Consider the following 25,375-nt stretch of genomic DNA (forward strand, 5'->3'; position numbering starts at 1 on the left):
CGCGGCGGGCCGGCGGGAGGGGGCTGCCGCGGGGCGGGCCGGCGGCGAGCGGCCGGGTTGGCAGGGGCGCGGGGCACGGCGGGGCACGGCGGGGCACGGCGGGGCACGGCGGGGCACGGCGGGGCACGGCGGGGCACGGCGGGGCACGGCGGGGCACGGCGGGGCACGGCGGGGCACGGCGGGGCACGGCGCCGCCGGGCTCCCCGCTTCACCGCGCGAACGGAGCTCCTTCACGGCAGCCATCGGCGCCCCTCCCGCCTGGCTCCCGGCTCGGCGGGGCGCGGGCTGGAATTCACCTCAGGTTGCCGCTCTGCGCGGTCAGACGGGGGAGGCCCGGCGGCCCGAGCGCCCCGTGGGCCGACGCCAGCGCTGCACCATGCTCCCGCTGCAGCAGCTTCCCGGCCGCTAAAGCCGGCCTGCTCTCCAGGCCGCCCTCCTCTGAGCGGCAACCCAACAAACATCGGCCAGCACCGGATTTACCCCTCACCTGGCTTCCCAGGGCCCGCAGCGCTCCAGGCTTCGCGGGAGCCACCGCTCGCCCTGTGCCATGCCCCTGGGTGCCACAGCACCCCACCGCCGGCTGCCCAGGGGCTCCCCTCCACGCCCCGGCCCAGCCTCCCCTCGGCCTGTGCCCACCGTGGCTCCCGCAGCCGGTGCCGGTGCTGGCTGGCCCCGGGGCTGCAGGCTGCGGGCCACGGAGCGCAGCGGTTTGGGTGAGGGCTCACGCGCTGGAAGTCACCAGGCAAACCAAAGGCAGAAGAAGGCACGTGTAACCCCGCCGTAACGTCGGGACTGCCTACAGCCCTCGGGACCGGGCACAGGTTCCCAGAGGGCTGAACCTGGGCCGAGATCACAACGTGGGATCCAAACCTGTTCGTTTCAGACGGGGAGCGCCAGGGGAGCGCCCGTCACTCGGCAATAAGCTATGCCTCAGCCCAAGGCAAAGCATCTATTGAGAGCTGACAGCAAGGAGGGCTCCAAGAGAAAACCCAGCATTATAGGCTATTCATTATACTGCCTTTCAGTTTTAGGAGGATTTTGCTGCATCACTCCTACTAAACATCAGTCACAGCCAAAAATCCAGTGCAGTTATTTGTATAAAGCTGTAAATATAGCGTGGCACTGTTACCATATTCATTTCTTTTATACCAGCGTATAGGCTCATGCTTATCTCTATGGCCAGCATGCAAATGGATTAAATTTAGAAAGTGCTAAGCTATTTTCTTTCGCTAAAGATAAAACACATAAAAAATTTGTTTACTGGTTTGTGAATAGTGATAATTAAAGAGGCATTTTCAACTTGAAATGTTGAAACTGAAAAATGCTGAAAACTTTAAAAAAGGAGTCATAAGTGCTTCCAGCAGCAGTCAGGGCATCGACGGAGTCAGCAAGTGAGAGCACTGGCCGCCAGACCTGCCCCCTCTGTCAGTGTACCTCGACCACAGCTTGGAATGCTTTGTGAGAGAAGAATCTGATCAACATTATTTTCTTAATACTGGGTGTACTGGGAAAAGGATTAATCTGAATTTGAAATGAGTTCATGCTCTCCATGAAAACAATGATACAAGCTGGCAGAGTCAAGGTAGCGATTCTGTTGATGTTTGTCAACAGATAAAATTGTAGCTCAGCAGATGTTACAAGCTTTGGATTTATGAATAGCTTCATGAAGCCCTCACCCGAGCACAACTGTCTCAAAGCCATGTTAACAATCCTTCATTTTCCATTAAACTGTTAGAGGTTAAGTGATAAAAACTCCATGAAGTATGTACTGTTGGTAGTATTTACTTAATGAAAATTTGCAAGGTTTTCTACAGAAGCATGTTTTGCTTGCTTGTAATTTTACCTGACTCTGGGGTAGGGTTTTCTATCCCACCTGTCTTTGATTCTGTTTCTGTGGAAGCTTCTATTAAAACTTAATCCAGTCACTTTAAAGAAATACAGCAAAGAAATATTGACTGTCACGGTTAAAATGTTATGGTTATTTTCGTGTAAATTGTTGGTTTTTAATGCTTTGAAGCAAAGACTTTAGACTGGGTAGGATCTCGCTGGTGGTTAAATTGCAATAACCACCAAACTAAAAAAAAGCCTAAAAAAAAAAATCAGAATTGAGGCATATGCAAAGCTGGTTTACTGTACCACATTTTTCTCAAGAAGCGCGTGTTGCATCATCTGGGGGCACCTTTTTCCAGGCCAGTGCCCCACTGTCCACATCTTTTTTTCCCCAAGGGTTTTACTGCAGGGAAATGCAATCGACTCTTATGTACAATGGCACAGCAGGAAGTTCATGCAACAGCTACCAGAGAAAAGAAGGTGCTTGGGTACTGATAAGGTGATGCTAGTATCAGTTTTATATTTCAGCAGGTGCAGAGGGCACTGTGACTTCTTTTCCTTTTGAAGTACTAAAGTGACGGATGATAACCTCCCCCTAGGCTTCCAAGTAATTGTAGATTATAAAGGTTCCTTGAATGGAAAGCAGTTACTGTACAGTTTCTTCAGTTAATTTTCACTCAGAATGAAACTTCTTCAGAACAGTTTGAAGACTAGAACACTTTTTCAAGGTGCTGCATGTGTTTATGTAGTCTATATGTATGCTGTATATACTAAATGAGATAAATTCATTCAAAGCTTAGTGCTCTGCCAAGTTAAAGTGGATATTTTCATGCCTTGAACATAGTTTGATTCCTGTTCTTACTGGCATGTAATTATAATCTCATCTCTGAGTTTACATGTTTTCTTGTCTCCCCATGCAGAAATCACTTCCTCAAAAGAAGCCATTTTTTCTTATTCCAAGATGTTGCCGGTAGATAACAGACTTCTAAACTTACAGATCTACAAACTTCTTCAGTGCATCCACCAGAAAGACAAGAAGCAAATAAAAAAGCTGGTCCAGAACGGATTCCCAAATCTCATTAATTTCACAGAGCCTGTGGAAGGATATAGCGCCCTTCATCTGGCCTGCATTAAAAATGACACTGACATGTGTGGCTTCTTGCTGGAACAGGGAGCTCATCCAGATGTCCAGGACAAAATGGGACATACTCCAGCAATGAAGGCAGCTGAGCTAGGCCATGAATTGGTTTTGGATTTATTGGGAAAAGCTAAAGCGGACATGGCTGCTGTGGATAACGAAGGGAAAGGTAAATAAAAAGGAACTTTATCAGACCAGAAATACCATAAAATGACCCCTTAATGTGTTACACACTTGCTACATATGTTGCGTCCCAGCTGTAGAGAGGAACTGTCGTGGAGGGCAATCCTTACAGCTCAATGGAAGCTGTTGGCCACAAGAGCTTGGGTGAAAAGGAAAATAATTGTCCCTAAACAGTCTAGACATTTAAATAAAAGGTCTATCCAGTACATTGTTGAAAGATAACTTGCGATTGAGAATCAGGTTCCTCCCATGACCTGTCACATTATAAATTCAGGTTAACTCCCCAAGTTCAAAGGCACTAAGCTAGAAGGGGTTTTTTGCATCCCTATACCCTAAGAGAAGTGAATGGGTCTCTGTTGAAGGAGTTGGTCCGTTCAGCTGTGAAGCTTACATGCTAAGTAACCTTTCCAACATTTTAGTATTGCACCATAATCCCTGCTGGTTTTCTCTGCAGGTGTTTTGTTTTACTGCATTTTACCTACAAGACAGCACTACCGCTGCATGCAGCTTGCCCTGGATTATGGCGCAGATGTTAACAACTGTACTACTGATGGGAAGCCTGTATTTCTACAAGCCTGTGAGCAAGCTGATGATATTAAAGAAATATGTCTGAATTTCTTGGAAAGAGGAGCAAATCCCAATGCAAGAAACCCAGTATGGATATTTCTGTAACTAAGAACGTATATACTGGAGTATAGGAGAGTTACCAGCTGGCTAGAGTATATGACCTTAAATCCTCACGTTAAAATAATAAAGCACTGCAAGTGCTTAACTCTGTGGCCACACCTATCCCCTTCTTTTGTACCATCCTTTTTTGCAGGGGCAAGAATTTAAGTCTTTTGCTTAAATCACATATCCTGATTTAGATTTTTGTAGATTAGAGTGCAAATATTTTACAAAAACAAAATTTAACTGGGCCAGCTCTTAGAAGTTTCAGTGCACTGTACATCAGTGGAGCAGTGCTGATTTGTACTTTGCCTCATATGCCCTAAGGTTTTCAGAGTTGAAATAATACTCACTACAAGGTGAGTCCACCATGCAAAACCTGATGGGGAATCAAGGCAGGGATGAGGCATAAGAAACTCTTTTCTATGTCTTAGTCATTTATTTCTTTACTTCCTTAATTTAACAAAGACTTAGAGGACTGAAGCTCCATGCTGTTGATCAAGTCAAGGAGCTCAGGCTTTCCCTTAAAGCTGCCTCTGGCTTTTGCTTTGGTCTTAGTTTTGCAGTATCCTCCCTAGCTTGTAGCTACAGCAAACCCAGTGTTTGAACATCCCTATCCCATCCTCTTATGCACATCTCCACTTCAGGCACTCAGTCTACCTGCAGTATGAGAAAACTGCATTTTTCTGGTCACGTAACAGGAATGGTTTTGCTAGGCCCAGAGAAAGATATTGGGGAAGGATGTATGGTTCGGTGGAACAATATCCATAGCTCATTGGTCTTTACCTCTCTGTAGAGTGGCAAGACAGGTATTCTAAGTGTTGCTGTGGGCCAACCTGTTAATAGCAGGCAATCCCTGATCCAAGATGCACTCTGTTCTTGGGAAGGTCACCAGATCTACCAGTCAGCCATTACAAAGAAAATAGGCACTGCTAATCAGTAGTATCTAGAAAAAGACATAGCATTAATGTATTAGAATGTGACCTTTTCCTCACAGAACAATAGTGAAATTCCCCAGCTGCTCTGCTTTCCCCATAGCACTCCTCCAGCCATAGCTCCTTATGCTGTTTCATGATAGAGGTGGTTTTTTTGTTAAATTTTGTAAACATGCATGAGAGCATGCACACAGAATAAAGGATTCCTTCACTAAGGAATTGGTTTTCATGGGGACTGTTCAAGGGACTCAAGCTGCTAATGTACTTGAGTCACTAGGATTTGGCTACCCATAATTTAGGAGCATTATGACTAGATTCTTAAAGTTTACCTACAGGTATCTTTGAAAATATTAAGACTTGCCTCCTTTTTTTTGGTAGTACCTGAAAGAAGACCTTCAGTTTTATGCCACCTTGCAACAATCAGAACATATTGTTCCAACCTGAATTAGCATACAAAACGAATTCTGAGTTGTTTCCTTGCTGCCTTGCAGGCTACGGGTCGTACAGCCTTAATGGAAGCCGCAAGAGAGGGTGTTCTTGAGCTGGTGCGTGGTCTACTTGAGAGAGGCGTCGATGTTAATCTATTTGACCTCGAAAGACACAGTGCTGCACATTTCGCAGCCAAAGGAGGCTTTTTTGAGGTATCTTCATTTGTGATGTTAAAGCATTGCTGCAAAGCTAAACCTGGGGTGGCTTTTTGTTTGCTTTTTTGGGGTTGGATGGTGGGTTTTGGGTGGTTTTTTGAGAGCAGTACCTCAGCTGATCAGCATAATAATCAGCAATTAAGAGCCGCTTCTTTTTAAGTATCAAAGGGAATCCAGCAGTGATAGAATTTCTCTCATAATTGCAGAGCCTTTTTTGCCAAGGTACCTCTGAGTGTGTGTGCTAGTGTGACTGGTGCGAAGAGCTCTCCATTGGAGAGCTTGTTTCTCTCAATGTGTAGCATGTCACAGCTGTGTAACTTGGGTGAAACATTACCGTTATAACAAGGGCAGATGCAAGCAGTTACAGGTAGGCACTTTCTTCCTGCTCCCCTGTATCATCTTTAAAGTACATAAAATTATGCAGTTTTGATTGTGCATGCAATGTCAGAATTTCTTTACGACAGTGGCCTGCAGCATACTGGCAGGAATGAAGATTGTCCTTGGTGTCTACAACTGAACAAAGTTTCTGTGTCCTATGTTAAGTAAGCATAGTACTATAGAAAACATGAACGGTATGTGTGCATCCATCAGCTGGGCATGGGAGAGAACTTCACAAGACAAGCTGGGAGTATATGATATCACATTTATTTGTAAATCATTCTCACACTTGCCCCTCTTAAGAAACAGAGAAGATTTTTGTTTTTCTGTCAAACTGTCTTTGTTTTTCTAGATTCTTAGAATTATTTCAGCTTATAACGGAGACTTGGGCCTGATTGCTATGAATGGTAACACGCCGCTTCATTATGCTGCAGAGGGAGGATTTGCAGATTGCTGCAAGTTTATAGGACAAAGAGGTACATTAAAAACAAGTTACTTTGCAACTATCATATCTATTCTATTTCTGTGCTAAAGGAAAGATCTTATTTGGGTATCTATGAAGGATTTGACTCACGGGTATCGTGTGGCAAACGTAAATCTCATTAGGAAGTGCCTTAACATAGGCTATTATGAGTTATTTCTATTCATGTGGCTGAGATAAAATATTTCTCAAAGAAAGCAGCAGAAACATCATGGGTTTGTATAATTTGGAATTGGACTGTATTAAGTGGTTCTGGTTTGAATTGGTTTTAGACATATTGCATTGAAGCTTCCAACAAAAAATTAATTTTTGGTTTGCTGATCCCTTAAAAAAAGGATCTCTGTGTCGTCATGGGGAAAACTTCATGCCCGTGGGTATTGAAACATACTCCAAAGCTGCTGCGATCATTTTCTGACTTAATCAAATGATCATAGCCCTTCAAGCTTGGATTCAAGGGGACCATGCAAAATCTAGCCTTTTGTTCTTGTGACTGAAACATTTAACTAGTGATCCATTGCCAAATGGCAAGGTTGGGATATAGAACATTGAGCTGTATTTTAATCTTAGCTTGTTTCTTCTTTACATTTTTACTTAATGGTGGGAAAGGTTAAGTTTCCACTGAACTTCTGCCTTTCTATACATATTCATGAGTGGATAGATAAACAGAGCATGGGTTGCCCAATGAATCTCCCTTTGGGGAGCAAACATGAATGCGTGGCTGACCTTCCAGTTGGGGATCGATGATGTGATTCCATTTACTATCACAGTTTATAGTTAAGGCAGAGTAAAATTGTAGACCTGTGGCAGTTAGTTGCACGTATGTTACAAGTCTCTAATATTACATAATTAGGAATGCCACTGCAGTATCAGAGAAACTGTGTCCATCTTTTTAGGCTGTGATCCTACATGGACAAACTTGTTAAAAAAGACTCCAAGAGCCGTTGCCAAGGAAGGTGGTTTTAAAGCAGCAGCAGCAGCATTGCGTAAAATTGAAAAATCCTTTATAAAACAGTCCAAGCCTGGGGCTGAGGAGGACAACCCCCGCTGGGCACTGAGGCTGTATGACTGGTCCTTAGAGCACCAGGCTGCCCTCCGCAAGGCATTTGAGGCTGTTGACCAAGGAGATGGGACAGTAGCTAAAGATGATTTTGTATCAGTTATTCAGAAGCAGTGTGCCTTTGTGGACGTTGAACAAATACAAACTATTGCTGAAATGCATGAAGGATCTTACCCCGAGGGAATTAACACCGAAGAATTTTTTAAAGGTTCTAAATACTTGCAGAAAAGTTGTCTTATAACAGCCTTTGGACCCAAAGGGAAGAAGGGGAAGAAAAGGAAAAAACGAAGACAAAAAAGAGGAATCTCCATCCCCGTGCCAATTTGTGTTATTCCAAAGAGTGCATGTCAGCGTAGGGACGATGGCTTCCCTGCGTACATGATTGAGGCTACTCAGTACACTGCTGATAGCTACCATTTTAACCGAGACCACCCATCTGCCCATCCTGTGCATGATGACCGTGCCTGGTATATGGATGAGCCAAGGAAAATGTACATGAATATTAACTACCTTGTCAGAGCAGGAGATGTTCTGTCTCTACAGAAAGCATTTGAGGAGGGTGTGGAAGTAGACGTAAAAGATAAATATTACAAAACACCTTTGATGACTGCATGTGCAAGTGGGAACATGGATGTTGTGCAGTATCTTCTGGAAAAGGGGTAAGATCATTTCAGAGATTTTTTTCAGTTTGGTACTCTGAAAAAGCTTTCAAAAGCATAAATTTCCAGTTAAAAGCTGGATGCAACAGACTATGGTTTGGTTTTGTATTTACATAACATGTAATATTAAGGTTAGTTCCATAAGAGTTAATAAGACCCCATAAGATTTTAATATTACTTCCTGAGTTGCAGAGGGTTAGTTTATGATTTTTCACATTTTAGGAACAATGAAATAGAAACATGCAAGAGGTAAGTTCCCCTGTCTGAAATTTGTGGTGTCTGGGCTGTTGACACTTTAGTCAGTGTGTCTACAAATCCAGCCTGTTGGAAATGCAGTTAGTTCATACCCATGTCTCACGTAGTGCATCCTCAAAACAGAACCCTCAAAATCTGATGAATGATTTTGGGGAAATCTGGCTTAAGTGACTTTTTCTGAAATCATCAAGGCAATCCTGGACTTCCCTGTTCCACATACCAGGGCCTTTGCACACAAATATCTTAAGGGGTTAAGCCTTATAATCACTTTCCTCTGCAGCCTCAGCAGGCTGAGGCAGCAGCACTTACACCAGAATCATGTGCTGCTATTTAGTTTGCTCCTCACTTTAGAAGTGTTTCAGCAATTTTGTAGCCTACAGACACACCTGTGAAAAATTTCAATGACAGCTTAAAAATGAAAGCAGTTTAAGAAAGATTCAGTCATACTTGTGGAATACCATAATCTTGCCTTTTTTACTGTCAGACTACTGCAGTCCTGTACAGTCATTCACATCAACTCTTAAATGAACATTGTTCAAAGATGTTTGCATTAGCTTTGTTCTCTACCTATACCTAGAATTCATTTTAAGTCATTACTCAGGGTAAGTGGCTGTAGTTGTTGCTCGGGTTCCTGCGAAGACTTAACGGTACATGGATCTTTGCACACCCTGTTAATTGCACTGACGTTCCTGGACCATATACAAAGTTGTGTAAATGTGTATATTCGGGTCTTCCAGAGATAAATATGCAAGAGTTAGCAAATTTATCTAGCAGATTAGTCTCCACTGCTTTTGTCAAGCTTCATTAGACAGCACTGGAGTCACGTCATCATATTTAACACTTAGACCTAGAAAAGTAATAACTTAGTTTAAAAAAATAGTACCTATTGAGATTTTAAACTGACAGAGATCAGAAAATAGAAAGTTATCAGTACAGCGTTTAGCTTTGCATCTTTCGGCAGCATGGACTTTCAGATGCTTTCAGTTTGGCATGAGAGTTCAAATACTTTTTATAGTACAACCTTTTCAATACAGTATCACAAACCTATATTGAGTAGAAAACAAAACATTGGATTTACCCTGAGCTATAGAAAATGCTGAGGTTTAAACATAAACTGATGGTATCTACTTTCTATCTTGTCCCCAAGAGACTCAGAAGTAAATTAAATTTGGGCTAAATGCAAATTCAATGCTTTATCAGGAGAAAATGCTGAAAAACTTTTTAAGTCTGTGCTACGTTGTCCCTGTTCCCTTCGACTGGTTTGTTTCTGATAGAACAAAGTTAGCAAAAAGGGTTCAGGGACAGACAGAGTATCAGTACAGGCACAGAGGTTGGGTTGTGAAAGTGGAATAACTGGAACTGCTTATTTTAATGAGAAATATAAAGGAAATGAAAACTGCATACAAATAAACCATAATGGCTGAGCAACTGAAAGATAACAAAGGTAAAACCAGTAGGTCAGGGGAATTTACTGTAGTAACATCTCACCAAAGGTAGAATTCTGAAAAAAAAAGATTAAAAATTTAAAAGAGGAAAAGAGCAAATAAATCTGTTCTTTTGATCTAGAGTTAAATTATTAACAATCTGACCTGAAAAGCAAAAAGCTATCCCTGGAAACAGCTTCCTTCATAATTTTTCTTCCTTCTCTCTTTCCTTCCCTGACTTTTTGGAAGATGAGCTCTTTGTCCTTAGAGTATGTGAGACAGTGACCCTAACTCAGTTCAGGACCTCTAGGCTGTCTTTAATACAATGCGACATAATTCACTCTGAGTACTGGGGAACCCCCTCATGAGGGTTTGACCCCTCCCGAACCCGTGCATGGCACAGGTGGGAGATCACAGATCTGGGCATGGACTGTGCTTTCTTCAAAGATACGAGGGAACCATATTTCTTCCCTTTTAACACTGTGAAGGGGCTCTAGTGGCTCTTGTTCCCCAAGCCTTGCTTTTGCATGACCCCAGCCAAAATGCTCCCAAGGCAACCAGTTGCTAAAGGGCTGATAATGCTTTTCCCCTCAGCTTTGTCCAAAGGCAGCATATTGCAAGCATCTCTTCCAAACTAGCCCTTGCATCCTCCATAGCATGCCACTTTTTAACCTGGGAGCAGAAACAGATCTAGTTTAGCGACACAGTGGCTGAAAGTTTTAAATCCTCAGCTTTTTGAGACAGAGCTGCTCTGACTCATTTGTCAATTGGCCAGTAGTCAATTCTGCCACATGTTTTTAAGCACCTGTTCTTGGCCCAGAAGCATTCTTTTTTTGAATTCCTTAATCTGCTTTTTGCCATTCTCAGTGAAGCTGGAGCACAAACGTTAGCAGTGTTTTATAGGACTAAGCTGTTTGAATGCCTGTTTTATTACGTACCTTTGAAAACCTCCATGTAGAGGACACTGTGTTAGCTTACAGAGGGATATGATCACCACCCAGGCACACTTACAATCAATATTTCATGATAAGCTATGTGTCATTCACTAAAATGGGTTCAGAGTAGCAGTAGCAATATGAAAATATCTATATCGAATATGCCATTGCAGTGGGCAGCGAACACTGATTGTACTTGGAGCTGCAGACGTTATTGTATCTAGTAGCTAGCTTCATCTGCCACAACTTCTGTTACTCTTGTAGGGCTGATATAAATGCAACAGACAATTTCATGTGGACTCCCCTCCATCACGCCTGCTATAACGGACACCTAGATACTGCTGAACTGCTAGTAAAGGCTGGAGCAGCAGTGGATGCACCTGCAATAGGCAATGCGACCCCGCTAATGAGAGCCATTGAGATCTGCAGATTGGATATAGTCTATTTTTTAATCAGTGCAGGTGCTAACATCCAGACTACAAACAGCAATGGTAAATATCAGCATCTCCAAAAAGGCCTGTTTCCTTATGTGTATACATATTTTATTTTTAAAAACCCACAAACACCTTGGAACACTTCGAGAAGTGTTCTGAATTTGTGATTGCTATCAGGATCAGGATGAAGGTAAGAGTTATGTTCAATCAGTTTTCTACATGTGGAATCACTATTGTAAGTATTCAACTTTCTTGGGGTTTATGCATCTAGAAAATAAAGTAACATGCTTAATTACGTGGGTAGGATGACTGTTGCTCCTCACAAGATATAGACAGTTATAAGTGGCTTTAATGGAAACAACTATCTAGTTATTAATATTATTTGATGAAAAATTAGATTTTTGTTGTGGCCAGTGTATACTCTGTCACCCATTTACATCACTTATTTTTATACATAGGCAGCTCTGGTTAGAAAAAATTCTTGCTGCTTCACGTGTAAACATTACTCCCTAAGAAAAAAAACACTGAACAGAAAATGAAATCTGAACTGTTACTGAAGTGTTACCTCCCCACAGCAGATCCCTCATTCAGTATTATATCCTCTGTTTTCAGAGTAATTTAAACAGTTAACATCTATCACATGTTAAGCTCTTGCTCTGACATAGCAAGCAACATTGCTACACAATGAGACTTTCCTTACCCAAATGCCTAGTAGGTGAAACCCTGTGTGTAGGAGGGATGTGTAGTCCTTATTTCTGTTAGCATGTGAAATTCTAGTTCACACTGCAGTTTAGTTTTGCAACTACTTTACAGCCACAGGGTCTCATCTCATAAGATCCAGGAGAGTTTTTCCTTTATTAAGCACTGAAGGTGTTCAGCCCCATTTAAATGGCTTTCCCTTGACTCCTTGCCAGCCACAGACCAAATATTGGGAGAGGTAGATACCTACGGTAACTTGGCCTATATTCCTAACCTTGTGCTGTGCTAGCCATCTCCTAGTGCTAAGTGCTCTCAGACCTCAAAGATCAAAATTACAACCTGCAGGACCAGCATATTAAGCTTCAAATGTCAGAGCATTAAGAGCAAAGCAACCACTCCAAGAATTCCTGCAATATTTGGTTTCAAGGCTCATTTCTGCATGGCCTTGTTCTGCAAGCAGTGCTGGTGACTACCAGTCCTACGCCTATGTCAAACATGTTGCTGGCACATGAGTGGTTAATAAATAGAGGCCTAATTCAATTCATGTCATTATCCAGTTGCAATAACAAGTGTCAAATGTCGTGTCATTTTCATGGCTTATACAGGTATTCATTTTTTTTTAAATACAGGAAAAAATGCTCTTGATATTGCTAAAGTATTTGCAGATTCTAGTATAACTGACCTGCTCCAAAATAAACTGGAAAATTTGCCGCAAGTACCAGAAAAAAAAGCAGCAGAGAAAGAAAAAAGTGTGAAGCCAAAGTCACCTTTTGCACTGATGCCTGTAGAGGTACAAGCTGTGAAAAAAGAGGTATGAGACACGATAATGAAGGAGTGACTTGCTAGTAGTTAGTGGAGTGCTGCTTCCTTTCATTTATTCGCTATCCCTGTCTCTCTAAAGCTCTAAATCAGGCAGTTTTGTTAGAGTATTTTCAGAAGCCAGTACTTGTTCTTCCCAGTACTAGTACTTGTTCATTGGTTGAAATTTTGACTTGTTAATTATATGAATTTCATGGATTCCCCAGTCCCACTTAAGAATTATGTCCTATATCACTGACAGGACAGAGAAAAATATTTCCTTTTCTTTTCCTATTCCTCCCAAAGTTTATGATTATCCAGCTCTGTTGTGGTAAATACTGAACAACTGGTAACTAATTTCTTAAGGGGAACACCTGTTTCTTCACAGGATAAGCCCAAGGCCTTTCAAATTAGTAGAAACATCTTTCTATTCTGCTAATCAGACTCACCAAGGTGATGGTGCTATCAGGCTTGCTGACTTCTCATTTCCCATCTTGTCTCATATCCTTCCTTTCCTACTGTTGACCCGAGTCCTGCTTCTAAAATCCCACACTAATCTTTGGCTGTTGTACTTCTGAATGCTTTTCCTGCACCCCCTGGAGCCTTGAATACCTTACCATTGCCCCAGTTCCCAAGCTGACATCAGCCTCTGTGACTGCATCCTGGTTGTCTTAACATGGGTGAGATACTCCTGATTTACCAGTGGTACTTTTTAGCCACACACAAAATGCTGTTTAGAGAGAAAATGCAATTGTATCTCCATTGCTAGAAGTGTCCTTCAGCAGTCCTGCCCTGGATGGTATAGTAAATATATCCCAGTAGCCAAGTGTTGGTTTTTCCCCTTTCAAAAATGTTTTGAATGTCAGGGATAGTATAGGACTTTCATAGGCAGGAGGGTGACAACCTTAGGTGCTTATTTATTCATCACCCGGCACAGGATGGGCTCACCAGCAGTACTTAGTGATAGTCCTGTGAGACTTAATGAGCAGTTAATGTTTTAGTGTCCAAGAAGGAGAGTCATCCTCTACTTTTTAAAAGACTTCCCCTCACAATTTTTGGTTATTAAAAAAAAAAATAAATATCAGCTTTAAGAGAAAAAGATTCTGAATGGATTAAGAAAAATACACCCACAGCAGATAGACAGCAAAAGGAGTATCAGAAGATGCAGGATATGTGCCCTGCTTCCAAACATGCTGTATTTGTGTAACTGATAACTTCTCTTTCAGCCTTCACAGGTATCTCTGCCAGTTGTAGAAAAGTCCATTCTTGAAAAGTCAACACATTCCCTTAAGGACAGTGTTATGTATCCGAAGTCTTTGATAACCAGTAGTGCTACCAAGGAAGATTACATCGCATTCAAACCCAGAAAAGTACGTACAATAGCAAAACATGAGCACAGTTGCACGTTAAAGGCAGACCTTGCTGTAAATCAAAACTCAGAACAGTCCGATGAGATGACTTCACAATTCAGCTAGCTTATAGATGATATGGCACAGGCTAGAGAGAGTGCCACAAAAGACCAGTACACTAAAAAAGTTCATATATATGTGTATATGTATTATATATACACATATATATTTATATAAAACAAGTCATTGTGGAAATCAAGGTCTTACCAGGTTTTAAAATAGTATTAAAGTGGACCTGCAGTAAAATACAAGTGCAACTACTTTCATGGTACAGATTTTCCTGCACTTAAATGATAGGAGTCCTTGTGCATGGGACCAACACCAACTTCTAACTTGCCTTCTCAATTATTTATCACATGATTACTTATGTCGGTGACAGTTACTGAACGAAATGAATCACAGTACACTAAATATTTACTTCCTAAAGTTAGAGTACTAGAAATATAATTTCTGCATCAGGGACTTGTTAATACTCATTCACAAATAACCAAGAAACAGAAAGAGATAATCACAGAGAAGTAATTTTTAGAGTATTTTTTTCTCCTTAAAAAGGAAAAGAATACCATTGTTGACTGAGGAGTTTTGTTTGGCGTTTGTTTACCATTTCCCTAACCCTGACTTGTGGTCTCAGGGGAATAAGGCGTCATTGTCAGCGACTCTAACAGCTAATTACTATTTTCAACTCTGAGGATCTTGGGCCTGAGTCAGTCCTTCTAAACAATTAGCTTTGGATCATCTTTGTCACATTATCCCTAATCTGAGCCCACAGCGTTACAGACTGGAAGTAACAACAAGAGAGTGCCCTGCTTATACATACACAGATTGTTGTGTATCTTCTGCTGGGAGGCCACGCTAGTTTTCTTCTACATCTCAGGATGGAAAGGAGTGCTCTAAAATGGCTCCGTTTTGCTGACAGTATCTTCTTAATGCTTCAGTTACAGAAGTCACGTCCAAATTAACTACAAATAGCTTTGTTTTGTAGATTTGGGCCCCTGATGCCGCAACAGAAGAGCTAGCAAGAAAGCAAGAATTGCTCCATGAACGCTTTGCTCTCAGTGGCCACTCAGAAAGCCTCATGACCCCCTTTAATAGGAAAGTTATGGAATAAGCACACCAGTTGGAAGAACTACTTCAACACATACTCTGCAGTGACAAAGTTCTAAAAGGCTGCACCCTTTGTAAGGAAGGAATCATGCAGTGCTCAGTAAATGTATCTCAGTTATGAATAAAAAAATTGTAACAAGTTTTTCCTCTGTAAATTATGTTGATTACACACAATCTTTTACTAAGGGCTTAGTCTGGAAAAAAGTTTATCCTCATGTGATTCTGTCTTGGAGCTGGCTCAGCATACTTCATGGAATGGCCACTGTCATCACACATGCATGCCTTTTGTAAAGGTATGGCTTTGTGAGCTATTTTCCATTGCAACATAAAACTTCTTCCCGGAAGATAAGCTACTCTTTCTACTAAAAGGGTATTAAATACGAAGATGGCATTCAGTAATTAAGACAGCAATGTTCTTGGTTGTCTATAGAGGCAACAGAAAGGACAGAATTTACAACCAGGACAACTATCATATTCTCCCATACACTTGCAAGAGCGAACAAACCTTTCTTCTCACTCAGTGAGAACATATTCCCCAGCTGCAGCGTTGCAAAGCTGTTATCTAGCCCTTTAGATATTTTTGGAAAACTTGAAAAACATTTAGAGATTTTTGTGAATGTGGGTTCTTGTATTAACATCTCCATCCACAGCTAGTCCAAGTCAGTGCTTGCCCCCCCCAACAGTGAAGCCAACAGTTATTGTCCCTGCATTTTAATGAGTTCTTTGGTTGGGAAGGAATTGGTGTCTTAGATGTGAACTGACCAGGCTGCGGTAATTTACTATGAAGAATAGGTACTCAAAGTTCATTTTAGGAAGTGTGTAATGTTAAGATTCATGTGATAGGACCAGGCCAAAACAGCATGAGTTGAATGCTGATGGGTATGTCTGCAAAATAGTTGGCAGCACAAAAGTAAGCCCAGTTTGGAGCTTCGAAAAGGCAGCAACAGGTGATAAATTTGGGGTAAGCAGAGGCTGGATGTACTGGGAATGTTTAGCTTAGGGAGGAAGTAAGTGGGAGGGGATGCCATGAAAAAAAAATACCTAAAGAAGCATAAAGTGTGGAGAAGTAAACTGAAGCCTCCTATCTATTCCTTCATGGGATACAAGAACATTCAGACTACAGAGAAAAAAAAAAAAAAGAAAGGAAAGCAGCACACATTAAATACTGTACAATGCATAAATAGCCTGTGGAATGCTCTAGCCCAATTATCCTTGGAAACCTGAGAAAATATTTACATAGATTGTGAGAAGAGTCTAGGTAGTTAATACATAAGAGATGAAAATCCCTTGTGTTTCAGGACCTCAGCAAATTACTATAGGGATATGATAGAGAAGGTTTTCTAGCATTGCAGTTCACTTCCCGATTGCCCAGTGTGGTGATGCATGTGTCCTTTAGAAGAGAAGATGACACTGGACTAGACAGACATGGTAAATTAAATCAGCTTGATAGTACGCATTCTTCAAATTTATTTTAATATTGTGAGACTCCAAGAGCTCTCTGGCACAAGAGTACAGCTACTTGGAAAGCTCATTTTTAAACGTACTTTTCTTCTTTTTTTACCTGCAAGTCTGGGTTCTTTCCCTCTGGTTCATCATTTCTTGTAATAAGAATTAAGTTTTGCCCTTGTTGATGCATGCGATAGAGCATTTCCATGCCTGGATTTGCCTAGGTATGAAGAGAGCAGAGTGGAAGATTGTTGGGCAAAGCCTGCACGGTCATGTTCTTAAAGACACCACCACTGCCTGCATGACACAGCGTGCAGTGAACCCTTTTTAACTCTGGCTGCGCATCCAAATGTAAATGTGATATTTAGTGATAACCAAGACAAATCCAAAGCAAGTAGATTAATCTAGTGAGCCACTATCTTCAAATACCACTACTGAACATATTGTTTGAATGAATAGGGCTGTACATGAGTATTTTATGGCAAGTTGCTGACATTAAGAAAATATCCTGATATGTCTAGCATTTTTATAGTTCAGTATAACTATATGTATATAAGTCTTTACAGGCAAGTGAGATACCATTTAAAGTTTCAGCTGTCTTGGAATACTTAATATCAGCATATCATCTTTGCCTGTCAGCATAAAACTTCTGCTGGTTGCAGATGATTATAAATAACAAAAATAACAGTATTAAAGTTAGTTGTAGAAGGTACGCAGGCAAGGAGGAGAATGCCTATGAACAATTGTAAAGAAAACTGCGGCTCTAAAAGAAGGAGAGGTGGGGGGGTCAATTTGCTGAACAGTAACCATTGAAATAAAATCAGGCAGCACAATCAGAAACTCCTAACTCATCCTGTAAGGTAAAACTGTGTTTCTGGCAGGATTATGTCATGGAGATTAGCTAGGAGAGTTCTCTGCTGTTAGAGCCAGTTGCTCAGCTCTCCTCTCTGCATGTACTGCAGAAGTACTCCTCACTTAGGTAACCACCGCCCCACCAAGGTACAGGATGTTTTCAGCTGGCTGCGTTCATTAGGGTTACTGTAAGCAAGTGGAAGAGAACTTGAATGCAACAGGAATGAGCTAAGCTGGCCAGCAGAAGGGCCTGTCTCCTGCATCAGTTTGGGACACAGTGTAGAATCAGGCTTGTTGGCAAGTAGCCTCTGAAAAGGTTGTTTGGAAGAGAAAGCACTGAGAGGGGGCTATTTTCTGTTCCCATAGGAAATCCATATGCACACCATCCTCATGCTTTCTTTTCTCAGCCCGAATGGGCTACAGGCCTTCACAGTCTTTACAAGTCCCACAAAAAGTAAGGGGGAAGAGTTGCACATCAGCTGTACACAACATGATGGCAGAATAGAAAGAAGTATTTGTGCTGCTTTGGCCTGCTGGCTTCTCTCTGGCTCCCTGGTCTTCTCCGTAACAGGCTGCCCAAACAGTTGGCAGACTCGTCTTGCAGGCTACGGTCCTGTCTCTCACCCAGTCATCAGCTCGGGGTTGGCTTTCTATGGGAGCACAGTGCAAAACGACAGAAGCAAGGCAAAGCATCACCACACACAACACAAGGTTAGCCACTCAGTTGCGAAGACGGCTCATTTTGTGCAAAAGAAGAAACAGTTACCAAACATGCACCAGTGATGTTATACATGACTACACGTTCCAGGGATTTCTGTCCCCACCCCAACCATTTTCTTAGGCTAGCTTGGTTAGTGCTTCTTGCTGCTACTACAGGACTATGGTATTGGTTAGGGCTGTCAAAATCTGTCTAAACATTAAGATCTTACCAGCTGAGGGGGCTCAGTGCTGTCCATTGAAGGTATCAATAGTGTCACTATTGTATGTCCGAGCCTTCCCTACAGTTGCTTTTACAGAGGAAAGGCAGTGATATTTGTGTGTTCATTTACATACTGAAAAATTAACTACCTGGTGGCATTTTCAGAGAATTGCATATAATAAGCACCTAACATTGGCTTAAATGGTATTTTGATATCCAACTCCTTATCAAAACGAACAGTGCTCTGAAAAAGTTTTTGCATGAATAGTCAACTCATTCAGGTCCCGGGGCATCCAGGCAGACATGGGAGCAAACTGAGGGGCTTGGCTGGGGTCAAGAAGTACCTTTCAAGATGGTCCTCCTCGAGCGTAGCAGTGAGTAGGTGTCTAGAGACTCCCCCCTTGTACACCAGAAGTGGAGTAGGAGAAACTGTTGCATGGAGCAGTAATAGCTGTGTAGGAGGCTTTTAGGGATGTGAAAATGGATGTCACAAGGGGAGTTAAGGGATAAAGCTCCAGACCCTAAAATTGACACCAGCGGAAGGAAAGGTATCGAGTACAGAGCCAGGAGCAAGCTGTGAGGGAGGGGGAGAGGCCGTGCTAATGGACTGGTCATGGAAAAGCTGAGTGACGATTTGGTGGACGGTATTAAAGGGCACCAAGTGCCAAAGACACCTCAGTAACAGAGAGCAAAGCACCCCTCTCTCAAGTAAGAGTGCCTTCTGGAAAGCTGAATCAGTTGTACGTCAGAAAGTGTACCGAGAACAAGGAAATTTGCAGGTGGGAGTTCAAACAGATTACGAACTGTGACTCAGTCTCTTGAGACAGGTAGCACAAATGAAAAAAAACAAATTGAAGGGAGAAACCAACGCAGCAACACTGAGAGGAAAAGGAAAGATGAACTCTGCACAACCTGAGACTAGACGAGTTGTATACTAGCTTAGGTTCACAGTCCAGCTGTGTTCTAACCTTAGTCACCCTTTGTCACTTGCCTTTAAAGTTCAAGACACTTCTATAGTCTTCAAGTATTGTTTCGAACCAGTGTGAGGTACCTCAGGCTAGCTGCTGTTGGCACCCAGAAGTGCTTCATTTACCACTCGATTGTGGAAAACAGGCAATTAAATTTCTCATCCCCGATTTCCAGCATGTGCTATTTTAAGTTAGCTTGCAAAACACATTAGTTAGAGCTGGGTATTGCCGTTGTAGATACCATTAGCACACATTTATGTGCTCAAAACTCAGTTCTTTTAACTCCAGAGTGTTTTTTTCAAAGGCTTCTCGTTATGTAGGAAGCCCCAGTGCTGAATAACAGATTTCAAATTCATCAGATGCTACAGGACATGATAGTAACCGTGCACTGAGAGAGATTGGATGGACCAGACCTCAATGAATCATCAACTGCTTCCAGCCTATTTTAAAAAAAAACAACCACACACCCCTCACCATTGTGCTCCTTTCTTCTCACGTATGGGGACAGTTGGATTCACACACACCTAATTCCCCATTTCATCCATGCCCCCCACCCCAGCAATTCACACATTTCTACCCAAAATGCAAACATGCATGGTATGTCTCTCTGCACAGTCCCTCTGTCCCCGAGGGTTCCCTAAGCCACTACATAGTTTCACCAGCTTGCCTCTGCTATCACTGTCAATCCAGGAGGAAGACATAATCCAGTCCAGCAGACAGTACAACAAATCATCACTTCGATATGATGACAGCTTCAGGAAAGGCCACAAAATAAGACGCATTTGACAAGAAGTCCTCTCACTTCTATCCTCAGATTATTTTACAGGCTTCCTACATCCAGCACATGTATTCTTTCCCCGATTTACCCTATGTTTCATGAAATACATATTTATTAATGAAGTAGAACATGCTTTTTCTCCCCATTTTTAATGCACTTCCCAGTTACTTTTTTTTTTTTCCCCAAGGCAAACTGCAACACAAATATTGCTCTAGTCACAGCAATCTACGCTTTTACACTAATGCAAAACGGACACTACAAAGTGGAATTCTTGAGCTGCTTTAAGTGCAGTGGGGGTAATAAATATGGTTACAGCTTAGAACCTTTGAACAGCTCCTGAACAGCCGAGTTTATCAATTGTTTGAGATTGAACACCAGGAAATTTAATTTAGCCTTACTACTACTACAAATCCCTTACCACAGCTCCAAGAAACATCTCATTTGTAATAACAAATCAGGGAAGAGTTCCAGCGAGAGGAATTGAATTAGCTGTAAAGGGCTGGAGTAAAGAGGGTTCCCTATGCCCAGGAAAGGGCTTTCTCTCTCTGCAATGGGCATTACTGCGACAAGGCTCAGTCATGGCCTGCTGTCATTATAAGGCTTGGAAAACCCCTGGAAGGAAGGGAAAAAAAACCCAAAACCAAAACGGTAAAATAAAACAACAGAGTCTTGCTGAGTGTGATCTTACTGAAAGGGTGGGGTGAGTAAGTCCTCTTCTGCTACCAGCAGTGCTTATACGACCCAACAGCTCTTCTCCTGTAGCACAGGGCTTGCAGGGAAGTCAGACACTATGGAGCTGCTGTATCGGTCCAATTACTACTGCCTATAACATGCTGCTTACAGGAGAAACGGAGCCCCGGTACCCCAAAAGGAGAAGATGGGAGAGCTGTAGAAAGTCAAAGAGCAGACTGTACAAATGGGTATCTGCTAATTTTGTGTGATCCAGCTCCTACCCAGTTACTAAAGAAGACAAAAGAAGACTAGCACATCACAGGGAATTGCTGTTAAGCCATACAGCCATTACAGAGGAACAGCCAGAAACATCCATGTAAGCCAAAAGTAGCTTCAAATTGCCTATTAATTCTGACTGTCTGTCAGCAGTTATTATCTGATGGGCCAGAGTGACCCAGCTCCTACTAAAGAGGAAAAGAAGAAATCAAATATAACCATTACTTAAATAGCTAAAGAATCATTTAATCATGACTTTTATCCCCTTGTACCTTTTAGCCCTGTTTCACCATACTTTACTCCTCCTGGTAGCACACCACTCTCAGCTTGCTAAAGCCACCCATCCCTTCACTTTCCCCACCATTTTCTCCTGCCCCAGCTGAGGGGATCACATTTATAAAGGTGCCCTCCCTCTCCCAGCTAATTTGAGTTGGCTGTTATTTTCCAACAGCTGTGTTTTCCCTCACCAGCCGGACAGTTGAATGGTTTCTTGTAGTCGCCCTGTGACTCTTAAAGCCTACCTGGGTGAAAAACTTTTAATTTCTCAGTAAAAAGTATTATCTGCCTTCTGACAGTCCAGCCTCTGTGTACTGAAAAGCACCACCCACGTCAGAAACGCTGATTTGCATATTTTTAAAAATTGATTTACTGAGGCCAGGCTTCTAACCTTGTGCTGTGTGCTTTCAGTGAACAGCTGTGGGAGGAAATTTTTCCTGAATATAAAAACATATTCAGTGAAAATGAAAATCTCATGTTGCTTTGCTTACAGAAATCAATTTTAAAATTAACCTTGAGGTTTCACAGCAAGATCTGCTGGGGGAACGCTGAAAAATGGTGAAATATTTTCCTTTTAAATAAAATTTTGATGAAGCTCACAATCAAAATTTCAAAACTGACCGTTTTCCTTCAAACTCCAGATAGGGTTGTAAACAAAAAGAAAAGAACCAAAACTCCATCCTTAATGTCTCTGTTCTAACAGACTTTTCAGAATTGCCATTAATAGTTTTCACTAAAATAAATAACAAAATACCAGTGGGCTTTGGACAGTTCTGTTTACTTGACTTTATTTGCATGCTTATCCCATCAGGGAAGAAAAACAATTGCTCATGACTTGTCTGACCCATCACCATCTAACGTCTCAGTTGCAAGGCTGAATGTTAACTACTGACTGCTCACAGGGAGAGTTCGCAGCAGTCTCAGGTGCTTGGGAGAGGCTGGATCCAGTCCTTTCCGATCCTCCTTCTCATCCCTCTGGGTGGGGGGGAGTGAGCAAGCAGCTTCGTGGTGCTTGGTTGCTGGCTGGGGTTAAACCATGACAGCCCCTCACTGCAAGAGGGACATAGAGATGCTGGAACGTGTCCAGAGCTGGGCAACAAAGCTGGTGGAGGATCTAGAGCACAAGGCTTATGAGGAGCGGCTGAGGGAACTGGGGGTGTCTAGTCAGGAGGAGACTCAGCGAGGACCTTATTGCTGTCTACAGCCACCTGAAAGGAGGTTGTAGGCAGGTGGGGTTGGCCTATTCTCCCAGATAACAAGCAACAGGACAAGAGGAAACAGCCTCAAGTTGCACCGGGGGAAATTTAGGTTGGATAATAGGAGAAAAATTTTCACTGTAAGGATGGTCGAGCATTGACACAGACTGCCCAGGGAGGTGGTAGAATCAGCATCCCTGGAGGTGTTTAAAAAACACATAGAAGTGGTGCTTAGGGACTTGGTTTAGTGATGGGCTTGGCAGTCCTGGGTTGATGGTTGGACTTGATCTCAACGGTCTTTTCAGACCAAAATGATTCTATGATGCTACCCTGGTATACACCATCACAGCGCAGCAAGGCAAGAAACACCCTGCTCCTTCTTTTTGTAGTAAAATCCACCTTATAATATAAAAAGGCCTATGCTACGACAGCTGAGATATGAATACTTTTTCACTGGATTTTCTGCCTAGGGTACTGACAACAGTCAGAAATTTGCCTGGAAGCAATAAACTAAGCCAAAAAAATAAAGCACAAGTGAAAGGCACAACTGAAAGTCACATCTGAACAGACAAGACATTGTGCCAAAGCAGTCAGTAGAGCGGTGGATATTTGAGTGTGTAATCCTTCCAATATATGCCAAATATATACCTGCAAGTCCTCAGCTTTGCTTCAGTGAGAGGTTCATTCGAAAGAAAAGCAAATGTTGGTGCATTCCTTCCACTGGAGCATCTCATAATAACAATTATAACAAATTATAATTATTTAAGGTAGCAGTAGCAATTGCAATGCAACACAAATAATTGGATCCCTAATAATCCTGTTTTGGGGAGCCATGGTCCAGCAAGCAGCTTTCCCCATCCGTAAAGCTGAATTATTTTATGAGGAAATCCCCCGTGTTCGTGGTAGCAGGCAGCTAGTGGAGTGGAGTTGGGGGCGATCGCTACCTAGCCCCTTCATTTTGGTTTCTGGTGAAATTGAACTGTTTTGGTGGGCAAGGCCCCCAGAAAGCAATGCTCCATCCGCTTCTCCAGAGCAGCCTGAGAAATGGGATGGTGGTGATGTCCTTTGGCACTCATTGTTGCTATGTGGTTAATCGTGCTGTGAAAATTTGGCCTTCAATTGCAAATTTGTCCAAGATCAATCTAAGGAGGCAACATAAAACTTCTTGGCACCATCTCAGTCAGGTGTTTGCTGCTGATGTTGATCCCTGGGTGGGCAGGAGAGCACAGAGCCGGAGTTTGGCAGGAACCTGTCATGTGAGTGGGCTCACGCTGTCTCTTTGCTGGTTTTATAACCCACAGGCTTTAGCCATGGAGGGGAAGGCATGAAGAGAGCAAAGGGATGCAGAGAGAAAGCCACTGGTAATGAGAAGCAGAAAGACAAGTCTGCTGGCGTAAGGGAAGCGAAGGTCTGCTCCTGGGGGCTGGGGGCACCGTGGTGGCTGTGGCAGAAGGAGGCAAAGTGGCAGCCTGCCGACAGGCCGTGAATAAAAGTCACTGTCAGGGGAAAGGTCCCTCCACGAGGCTTTTGCCTCAACTGGGCAAGAGGGACCAAGCATTTTGCATGCTCTATTTTCTTTGCAGCCCAGAGCAAGACCTGGGGCTCAGATGTCTTTCTGAACTGTTTTTTGCCTTCCTTGCAAATATTTAACCACTATATTTTCCTTCTGCCAGCCAGCTGACAGGAGTGAGATCCTGGTGCAGAGCACAGGCCAAAAGGACAAAAATACATTTGCATACTTTCAAGGTGCATCAGTAGTGCAGGCACGAGCCCTCAGCGAAGCCTCGCCGGTGCTTCTTGGTTGGTGAGGGAGCAGGGGGATGCACACCCACCTCTGTGCCCACCTAGCACACACAGGTTGCTCATGTGAGTATACAGGAGGAATATTTTTCTCCCCCTTTCTGGCCACTGCTGCAGGATCGTTATAGCAATGTTTTCTTCCAATCTCTGCTGCCCTCTGCTGATGGAAAGCCACGGCAGAGAGGAGAGCCCTCGCGATGAGCCAAAACCTCAGGTTTTTGCTGGAAAAGCTCACCTTCATCAAAACACCAGCATAGGCACAGCCTGTGTTTTCCTCTGCTTTGTCGCCAGCACAAACTCTGAAGCCTTAAGGCATGTCACTCGGGTAAGGATTTCTTGTTTAACCACACCACAGTGATTTAGGAGGGGTTAATTTGTCCTCATTAACTCACATCAGGTAAGTACTGCTTTAAAGAATTTACAGACTTCAATATTAAAAAAAGAAAAAAAAGAAAAAAACCACAGTAAGATGAGGGTTAAAGGTTCTGGCTTGAAACGGGGTCCCTGCACTTAAGGATTTTTCACTTGAATTTCACCCTGCACCAGAAATCATTCTGGGGAACTTAGCCCTGACCCATCCACTGCTGCTTACAAATCCATGTTTAGATCAGGCATCTGTTTCCCGTCAGTAACCCAGGGAAGAAACTGCCTCTTGCAGGGCCTCAGCCAGACCTTCTGCAGGGCTCTGGGGGAAGAACTGAGGCGGGGGCGGGGGGTGGGGTGGGGATATTCTCTAATCCCTGCCTGATGTGCTTTTTAAATAAATTAAGACAAAAGCTACCTTTTTTACTGAGACAAATGCCATGACAAGTGAGCAGGGATGGAGTCAGAGTGCTGCATGCATATTATGGGCATCGTTTGTTCCCAGGCTCAGCTATTCCCATCACCTCCTGCAAAACACATCTTTAAACCATGCATAGACTGCTCTGCTTCTCCTGCATGTGCAGAGACCAGTTTAGAGGAGACAAAATCCATTATGAAGGCTCCTGGCTGAAAAGGCAGACCGTGAGCCTTCTGTCAAACCTGCTCCTCCACAGCCGCTCAGCATCACCCTGGCTGGCCTCCGTGGCCCAGGGCTGCTCAGCAGGGCCCAGAGGGAAATGTCTTCCTAAAGCACTTGCCAGAGTGCTGAAAATTGCCAGCAGGCTATTCCCACACCAATT

The 25,375-nt window shown here is 42.9% G+C and overlaps 1 protein-coding gene across 1 annotated transcript; it reads left to right on the top strand.

The window, feature by feature from the left end:
* Positions 1-2,780: 2,780 nt before the first annotated feature.
* Positions 2,781-15,033, top strand: ANKEF1 (ankyrin repeat and EF-hand domain containing 1). Its single transcript, XM_037405790.1, has 9 exons — positions 2,781-3,137; positions 3,606-3,805; positions 5,244-5,393; positions 6,127-6,250; positions 7,149-7,971; positions 10,850-11,076; positions 12,348-12,529; positions 13,743-13,886; positions 14,908-15,033. Exons 1-9 carry the CDS (start codon positions 2,792-2,794, stop codon positions 15,031-15,033), a joined length of 2,322 nt encoding a protein of 773 aa, XP_037261687.1. The 5' UTR covers positions 2,781-2,791.
* Positions 15,034-25,375: the final 10,342 nt, after the last annotated feature.

Source organism: Falco rusticolus, chromosome 12 (genome assembly GCF_015220075.1).
Source record: "Falco rusticolus isolate bFalRus1 chromosome 12, bFalRus1.pri, whole genome shotgun sequence".
In the NCBI taxonomy this organism is placed as follows: Eukaryota; Metazoa; Chordata; class Aves; order Falconiformes; family Falconidae; genus Falco; species Falco rusticolus.

Bases quoted from the DNA above. Each gene is read 5' to 3' on its own strand.
- ANKEF1 (XM_037405790.1), top strand. From the start codon at position 2,792: ATGTTGCCGGTAGATAACAGACTTCTAAACTTACAGATCTACAAACTT. The intron at 3,138-3,605 runs GTAAATAAAAAG...TTTTCTCTGCAG, and splicing joins TGTGGATAACGAAGGGAAAG to GTGTTTTGTTTTACTGCATT. The intron at 6,251-7,148 runs GTACATTAAAAA...CCATCTTTTTAG, and splicing joins CAAGTTTATAGGACAAAGAG to GCTGTGATCCTACATGGACA.